Source organism: Labeo rohita, chromosome 14, assembly GCF_022985175.1.
Source record: "Labeo rohita strain BAU-BD-2019 chromosome 14, IGBB_LRoh.1.0, whole genome shotgun sequence".
NCBI classification, from domain to species: Eukaryota; Metazoa; Chordata; class Actinopteri; order Cypriniformes; family Cyprinidae; genus Labeo; species Labeo rohita.
This window is the reverse complement of record NC_066882.1, coordinates 12,679,264-12,689,006: the sequence shown is the minus strand read 5'-3', so window position 1 is coordinate 12,689,006 and position 9,743 is coordinate 12,679,264. Positions and strand designations below refer to the sequence as shown.

At 34.5% G+C, this 9,743-nt stretch overlaps 1 protein-coding gene across 1 annotated transcript; it reads right to left on the bottom strand.

Moving 5' to 3' along the window:
• Positions 1-188: 188 nt before the first annotated feature.
• rnasel3 (ribonuclease like 3) lies at positions 189-1,170 on the bottom strand. Its single transcript, XM_051127158.1, has 3 exons — positions 1,078-1,170; positions 938-1,001; positions 189-845 (listed from the first exon to the last, which is right to left on the bottom strand). The coding sequence occupies exon 3, from the start codon at positions 840-842 to the stop codon at positions 393-395; it is 450 nt and encodes a 149-aa protein (XP_050983115.1). The 5' UTR covers positions 843-845; positions 938-1,001; positions 1,078-1,170; the 3' UTR covers positions 189-392.
• Between the last annotated feature and the right edge of the window lie 8,573 nt (positions 1,171-9,743).

Here is a 9,743-nt window from a genome sequence, read left to right as displayed (position 1 = left end):
AGTTAAACTCAAAGAAGCTTTTTATGTTATTTCATTTTATTCATTAAATGAACACTTGTGCTGTTCTACAAAAGGGGTAAAAACAGCAAACTAATTTTATAACCGCATATGCTTCTGAGAATAGAAAATTACTTTACAGTTGTTTTACTATAATGAATTAAGCATAAATTCAACAAATTATGACAAAATAAGTTTAAAAACACAACAGATTTTATTTTTCCTACTGCATACACATTACTGCTCAGTGTATAAGCTACTGCACATTAATAGCTAATAATTATCTGAGTTTATTTATTGACATGATTATATAACAGTTGATTAATAGTAAACAACGTATAACATTGTTAATAAAAATGAACAATTAATAAAGGAACAGTAAATACAAAGCTAAACTATACAATGACGCCTTCTTCATAATGCGTTGGCCAATCGCCAGCACACCCCACAACAATTTTTCGAGTGGACCTGTGTCCTCTGTATTCACATTTGGGGTGTCTCTCTCCACTAATCAATGTGCATGTAACTACAGGAAATGGCTTGTTGCTCATATACAAGTCTCTGTTTTCAGGGAGTCGAGTACCTCCCCCGGTACAAACTGCTTTAACTTGTTTGTTGTTTGCTAGTATGAAGGTGTTGACTTCTTTGCAGCTGTTGTCATTTAGGGATCCTGTGATGCGTCTCGTGCGGATCTCGCTGTCACATCTCTGGGCAGTCATGGTGCCAAACACATGCTGCCTGATGAATTTCTTATAACGCTCCTTTACTTCTTCTGTTTGGCCATAAGTGGACAATGAGGCACACAGGACCAGTAGCAGAATCACTATAGAGTGATGAATCCCCATGACCTGGTAAGCAAGATGTAAACTATAAAATAGTGTTTTTGGGGGAGATTAATAAAGAAAATATTGAAGAAAAAATAAGTGTTGTGACAACATACCTTACTCTTCTTGACAAAGCAATATATTGTTCCACCAGCTGTCTAGTTTTCTTTCGTCAATAAGCTGTAACAGAAGCAAAAATCATGAAAAAACTAGCACATGAAACAGGCTATAAAAACTCTGCTGTAATATTACTAACCAGCTGCTGTTTGGACTTTGCTGCTTTTAGTAATGCTGCTGTTTTTATCATAAACCCCAGAAGACCTAAACATGTGACCTGATTAACAGGAAATGTTTAACAAGTACTCAAACTAGAAAAATCAATAAAAAAAGTCACTTTGATTTTTGCAGTCGGCTTACACAAAGGGCATATAGTGGATTTTATGTTCCTCATGCTTCTTGGTTAAACCAAATGCAAGCTTTCCAAAAGGACGCTGATTGCTGACAAAAACTGAACAATGTACAGTGTAATAATTTAGTATGTACACTGCCCTCCAAAAGTTTGGAAACACCCCTGGCAAAGTGTGGTTTGGACGATATCAACATAAATCCTTATCATTTTTTGGTGCAAATACATTAAAGTAACTTGACATTATCATTGAAGACCAGCAATAATAAATTTCATTTTGATTACATAATAATGGCAATATATACATGTCAAAGTCAGACATGCCCCTTTGCCAGCTGTGATACCTGGTTACTGGTTTAATCTTGGCCCAGGTTTTTAAAAGATTTTTGGGTCAGCACACCTTAATAGCTTCAACAATTGATTGCCAGTTAAGTTTAGAATACAATGAATTTAGGCCCAGATTGTGCAGAGCTGTAATAGCTGCTAATGGTGGATATTTTTATTAATCAAAAATATAAGTTTTTTCTATGTATAAACTGTTTATGTAATAAAATATGTTTTCGTGATTTGTGTTGTCCCTTATCAGTGCAAAATTATCACAAATGAAAAAGGATTCATGCCAATATTGTCCAAAACCCCACTTTTCTAGGGCGTTTCCAAACTTTTGGAGGGCAGTGTATATGTACAGCATTTATTGATCTAAGTTAATGTTATAATTAACCCATTCACTCAGTGTTTTGAACATTGTTGATAAGCCAACTCTTTAAACAAATATAAGCTAAAATGAAATGAAAGACACATGTTGTTGGACATCTGAAATCTGTTTTCCAAGGCTTATTTTGGTATATGTGTTGTTCGGGTTACAGAGTCCAGACATCAAAACTATGATTTGCAATACCAGATAGTCTGTCAATATGGCACAGCTTCAAAGTAAACAAGCGACTATTAGGATTTAAATTTGTTTCCTAATCAAAATTTCATATTCATCTAAGAAACAAAAATCTATTTTCATTTACTCCTCTGCACCAGTACACCATCCTTGTTCTGGTTGTCAACTTTTTCCCATAAATACTAGATTTAAAGAGACATTTGTTCATTTTTACTGTGGTTATAAAAAATGAATCCACAGGTTTTTAATTTAGCAGTGTGAACCAAGATAAACCACAATGTACAGCAATAAAAATGGCTCATTTGGGAGCAGTTTGCTTTGACATTATAGTGCAATGGTACTTCAAGCGAACCGAGCTCTAGTCTCCCGTCTCTTCCAACTGTCGTTTTAAATAAAGGCAAAAACCCCAAAAATTGTGACAAAAAAATACTGTGCAGTGCATTGTCCATTCTTCTCTTTTGTTGTATTTGATGCAATGGAATGGAGCTCAAACATGCCCTTTTTTGATAGTTTACTTATTTGAGTTAATAATAAACCACAAAAATGTGGTTGACACAACACAAGGAGCAACCCATCAGACATTTAGATATAAATACCATTTTAATGTACATTAACTAGCACAGAAAAGCACATATGTATAAGCTTATACATATGCAGAAACCAGGAAGATAAAGAGTCTAATATCAATATCTGATACAGCTTAGGTCAAAAGTTTACATACACCTTGCAGAATCTGCTAAATGTTAATTATTTTATGAAAATAGGAGGGATCATACAAAAATGCATATTATTTTGTATTTAGTATTGACCTGAATAAGATATTTCACATAAAAGACGCTTACATATAGTCCATGAGAAAATAATAGTTGAATTTATAAAAATGACCCTGTTCAAAAGTTTACATACACTTGATTCTTAATACTGTGTTGCTACCTGAATGATCCACAGCTGTGTTTTTTTGTTTTTTTGAATTGTTCATGAATCCCTTGTTTGTTCCGAACAGTCAAACTGCCCGCTGTTCTTCAGAAAAATCCTTCAGGTCCCACAAATTCTGTAATTAAGTAAATTACTGTATGATTTTGAGATGCATCTTTTCACACTGAGGAGAACTGAGGGACTCATATGTAACTATTACAGAAGGTTCAAACACTCAGTGATGCTCCAGAAGGAAAAACGATGCATGAAGAACCAGGGGTGTAAACTTTTGAACGGAATGAAAATGTGTACATTTTTCTTACTTTGCCTAAATATCATATTTTTCTCATTTAGTACTGCCCTTCAGAAGCTACATAAGATACTTACATGTTTTCCAGAAGACAAAATAAGTTAAATTTACCCAGATCTTCTAATTCAAAAAGTTTTTACTTTTTTCACGGCTCTGTAATGCATAATTTTTTCTTTCTGGAGCATCAGTGAGTGTTTCTGTAATAGTTGCATATAAGTCCCTCAGTTGCCATCAGTGTGAAAAGGTGGATCTCAAAATCATACAGTCATTGTTAGAAAGGGTTCAAATACACAAAAATGCTGACAAAGAATTTGTGGGACCTAAAGGATTTTTCTGAAGAAAAGCAGGCAGTTTAACTGCTAAGGACAAACAAGGGACTCATGAACAACTAGGCCTATCACTAAACAATATTTTATGCAGGTCAGTACTAAATAAAAAATAACATGCGTTTTGTATGATCCCACTTATTTTGGTTATTATGAACATATTGCAGATCCTGCAAGGAGTATGTAAACTTTTGACCTCAACTGTAGATGTAAATATACATTAACTAGCACAGAAAATACATAGACTTATGAACATAATAGATACCAGAAAGTTGAAGAGTCTAATATAAATATTTGATACATACAATTTCTCTAACACATGGGACGTCAGTCAGGGAAGTCTTGCTAGATTTTGATTAGATTTAAATAGCATGTTTGTATTACCAGTCACATTCGCAGTGGGTGAAAAGGGTGAAAAAATGATTATATTGTGCACATAAATGATTGAGTTCAAGTGGCTGACTGACACCGTCCGCTAATCCTCCGATCAAATCATTTCAATCCTTTCGACAATTACAATCCCCTAAAATCTGGAGTATGATGAAAACTGAGCGAAATCTGGTGTAAAACCATAGAGGGCTGTAACTGGGAATTTTTCATAAATTGGCTCAGTGCTTTGAGCAACTTATCTCAGACATGAAGCGCATAGCTGGGACTCTGATAAAACTGCCTGCTACAAATGTGGAGAGACACAGAAAACTGAACACAGCCTGAGGAGAGGTCACCTCGTAACATCAATAATAACACTGGCAATACCGACTTTGTATAGGAAAATGTAGTAACGCCTTTAAAGATTAATGCTATCAAAGAATGAACAGGATTTTGCCAGATTTTCATCTATTATCCTCAGGGATGCTTAGGTCTTTGTTCTTCTTTTCCCATATTTTTTGTACTGGAATGAATACATTTAAATAATGAATGCACCATTCTTAAATGTAGATTTGTCAGAGAAAAGTACATCCATACACTTTATTGAAAAAGCAAAATTTGGTTCAGTAATAACAATGGTAGTTGAGTTTCTAAATGAAAATAATATTAACAAATATTACTACATATCATAACCTACTTGCCTCCACAGGTTAGACAACCTTTTTTTAAGGTTTTAGAGAATTAAATTCAAGTAAATGAGATGCTCCTGTCTGGGATCAAATCAAGTCTCACACCAAATTTATTTACGGATTGAGAAACGTGATTGGAACGCTGCTCAAATAATCATCTTGAGAAATAGGAACACATTTCTCGTGCCTGTGTGAAGACTTCAATCCACAGCTCCAGTCAGCGATAATTGATTACACCATTACTGCATCTGCCAATGAACGTCATGTAAACGTAGCATCAATCTGCATGCTCAGACAAGACCCTTTCCCCCATCTCACAAGACATCCAGTCAGCCTGTTGAAATGTAACCTCTCACTTCATTTGACCAACTGCTTAAAACCAATTATAAATGAAAGCCAGTGATGTCTGGGTCCGGATGCTGAGACGAGTTCCATTTGATGAAAACGAGAGGAGACGATGAGGAGTGGCAGCTGTGGGATTTTGGCCTGGTGACACAGTAAGGCAGACGGGTTGAGACACATTATTCAGAGTCCTCTGAGACAAACAAAATGAAGCACAAGATGAGATTCAATCCCAGTGCTTTCTGCTCTGTGACAGGGGGCTTGTCCTTTAATATGAATGCCATCAGACTTCAAGAAGAGCATCACAAAAACTTGAGACTACTGGTTTCTTAAAAATGGCAGAGCCATTGTTATTGCATGCTATTCAGAAATATCACAGATATGAAACAGCATAGAATAAAGCAATTCAATCAACCTAAAAATAAAGTAATATGTGACCCTGGACCACAAAACCAGTCACAGGGTCATTAAAAAAAACATTAACAAGCACAGAAAATGCATGAACTTATACATATGCACATATGTAGATACCAGAAAGTTGAAGTTGAAGAGTCTAATATAAATATTTGATACATACAATTTCTCTAACACATGGGACGTCAGTCAGGGAAGTCTTACTAGATTATGATCTTACTAGATTTAAATAGCATGTTTGTATTACCAGTCACATTCACACTAGGGTGAAAAAATGATTATATTGTGCACATAAATGATTGAGTTCAAGTGGCTGACTGACACCATCCGCTAATCCTCCGATCAAACCATTTCAATCCTTTCCACAATTATTTACGATCCCCTAAAATCTGGAGTAGGAATATGAAAAAAAAGTCACGAAGGTCATTAAAAAAAACAACAAACAAACAAACAACAACAACAACAACAACAACAACAAAAGAAAAATAATCTGAAAGCTGAATAAATAAGCATTCCGTTGGTGCATGGTTTGTTGGGATAGAACAATATTTGACCGAGATACAGGGTGCAAAAAAAATACAAAAATAAATAAAAATCTAAATATTGAGAAAATCACATTTAAAGTTGTCCAAATGAAGTTTTTAGCAATGCATATTACTAATCAAAAATTAAGTTTTGATGTTTTCGGTAGGAAATGTACAAAATATATTCATGGAACATGATCTTTACTTAATATCCTAATGATTTTTGGAACAAAAGAAAAATCGATCATTTTGACCCATACAGTGTATTTTTGGCTATTGGTACAAATATACCAGACGTATTATTATTTATTAAATGTTTTATTTCAGTCTTTTTCTTTATTATTATTTTTAGTTTAACCTTTTTTTAATTTCATGATTATTTTTTTTTATTATTATTTCTTTTTTATTTTATCCCGCTGTGGGATTATTTCAGTGAAACTTTCTGCAGGTTACATTGCCACGCCGGTAGGTGGCGATTAAATCATTCATTCAGTCGAGTATTTCAAAACCATCTGATTCAGAAACATATTGTCACTTGTTAAATTCATAAAAACATATTACCATACAACTTTTAATTCTTCTGACATATCTTTAAATGGTAGAAACATTATTACTATGATAGCAGACTATGCTATTCCACATTTATCCACTGCCTTCGGTGAGTCAAAACGATTTGTTCAAAAGCATATAGATCCACTCAGGAAGGAAACACCACTATGTTTTTTTTTATCTAAAGATGCGTCGCGTGTTAATTCTTCTGTGACTTAGTTTATTTATCCATTTGTGGGGAAGAACATACAAAGTAACTGTGAATATTTACATACTTACATTAAAATATAAGTTTCTCTGTATAAACTGCTTGTTTATTGAACAATAGAGGGTTTTACGACGCGTCATCAATCAGTGGCGTTGAATGTAAACAATGTCTCTGAACCGAACTAAACTCGCATATTTGCTAATTATTGCTGCTAAAAAACCTCAGTTATAGTCATGTTTTAGGCTGTACTAATCGGTCGGGCCGGGAAAAACATTTGGAGTAATATAGACTGCCTAATGTTATAACAAATCAAGGAGAAGAGTGTAAAAACTGTCTGAGGAAAGGTGTTTGTGGTTAACCAAACTGAACCAGGATTTCCAGGGCAAGAATCTTCACAACATTGTTTGTTCTTATCATTTCCAGTCAGGTAGGTGAAATATTAGGCCAGTATCTTAATTAATACTGCTCGTACATATCTTTACCACTTATTAACTTTAGCTTGTCAAAATATTGTGCTCTTTCCTGCCTACTAAGTCCTTCTCTATATAATTTAGTAGCTTCCACACGTTTTTTCCGTGGTTTAGACAGCATAAATTAGCAGAACAACATAATCAGTAGTACATTAACCATGCAATCCATGCTGTTGCTTACATCTATCTTTAAAGGTTCATGATTTTAGCAGAGGTGTTTGTCACATCATAGATGACAATGTTAACGTCCCTTAATTTTAATTGTTGGAGGAAACTGGTTAATTTGGAGCTTTTTTGCACTATTTTCATCTTCCGGGTATAAAATCTACATTGTGCTGACGTCACAGTTCATGGCCCTTTAATGTGGACAAGCATCCTGGTAACTGACCAAACTGTGATGTAAGTGCAGGCCCCCCAGTTGGTTTACGTGGGTTATCTAATCAGGGGTGTACTATTCATAACTCATTTAAGGCTAGAGTAGGTTACCCACCTTATTAAAGGCAGCTCCATATCCAAATGTCACTAAACACTTACATTTCTAAACAACTACAAAGCAATAACATGCTTAATGTCTTCTTGGTGAGTTTGGTGAAGACGTAGCGGCCAAGGTGGGTTCAGTCAGTGATTTTAGTGTCTATTTTACTACATTTTAGAGTGTAAAGCTCCTCTGTGCCTGGTTTTTGTCAGCAGGTAACTTTGAGGAGTAAAATCTGACTTTCTCAGTTGAGCGGATCACTTACTGCAACCTGGTTTGCTGCAAAATGTGATGGGGAATGCATTCAGTGTTCTGTAGGACTGGACAACTTATTTGCTGATTGCTCAAGGTACCTCAGATGTGAATAAAAAGATGCAAAGTGAAAAATAAATCAATCATTATGATCAAGACGTCATGTGCAATGCTTTGGCATGTTTACATTTTGTCTTGACCAATACTCATCAATGCACAAGGCCCTGTCCCAGACTTTGCCTTTATTTGTTTTTATTTGCACTCCCTTTAAAGTCTAATTATGTAGTCTTTGTGGCTTGTATTGTCCCACCAACAAAGGGGCATAAGCTTGGTCCCTGTGGAGGGACAAAGAAAAACGGAGACAGAAAAAGAGAAAAGACTTATGCAGCTATTGTATGAGTATTTGTTTGCTCGGCCACACTATTCCCTCAAGACTAAAGCCCTTGCAGTGTTCTGTAATGTACACATCAATAAATAATGCATTGCAATGTTTGCACAAGCTCTGTTTAGTTCTTACTACAGCCTCACAGAGGAGTCATTGGCAAGTAATTCTGTAATCCTAAACACCTTGGCTCTTTGAGATAATTGTTACAATTGCAGACATTTTAATATGTTTAAACTTATTCCTCTGTTCCAAAGTAGCATTTGTTTTCTGCCTTATTTGTGGACATTAAAATTTAAAAGGGAATAAAATGGTATTTTATTTACAGAATATATTTAGTAATGCAACAGATTTCACTAAAAAGTTTTAGCAAATCAAGGCTGAAAAGAAAAAATCTTTTTTAATTAAAATTTAATTTGCCAAATTTACATATCAGTTTTATAAGGTTTAATTTTTTATACAGTGTATTAAAAAGCATGCCAATTAAATAGGATAACAGCATTATTGTTTTTTCTATTGTTTGTATTATAAATAAATTCCCTTGCTTAGGCTGCTTTGTTAAACATGCAATTATATTTAAAAGGTGTCTTAATCATAAAAAAAAAAAAAAAATAGTTCACCCAAAAATGAAAATATGCTGAAAATTTGCATAGGCCTCAGGCCATCCAAGATGTAGATGAGTTTGTTTCTTCATGTGAACAGATTACATCACCAATGGATGCTCTGCAGTGAATGGGTGCCATCAGAATCAAAGTTCAAACTGCTGATAAAAACATAACTATAATCCACAATCCACACTACTCCAGCCTATAATTTTAACGTCTTGTGATTTGAAAATTTGCATGTTCGTAAACAACAAATCTATCATTATGGCCAATTTTTAACTATAACTTAAAAAAATCCATATTGTCCATAATCAGTAACGTTATTTAGACTCTCATTCTGACGGCAACCATTCACTGCAGAGGATCCACTGTAATTTTTTCCAAAAAACATGTTTTGTTGAAACTGATTACTTACAGTAACTGTTGAATGAGTGAAAGCTAAAAAAAAGTACAATTATACTGTTCATCAGTATACAGTAAAATGAAAAGCACTTTACATTTGCATACCACATAAAAAGAAAAACTGCAAGGGCATTAGTTACTAGCAGTGAATCAGGCTCTTTGCTCAAGGACTATACCTTCTGCAGCAACCAGATGGCAGTAAATATTTCCACATTGGGTGTTGTATTGACTACATTTTCCTACATCTGCGTAGGTTAACATACACTGCACAGATCATTTTTATTTAGGCATTAAATGGGCTTTGAGTTGTGAATGTATAAAAATATATATTTAATTGATATGTTTTTGATACGTTTTATATTCGCCTCTGAGCCAAAAGGGCATTTTAGAGTGGG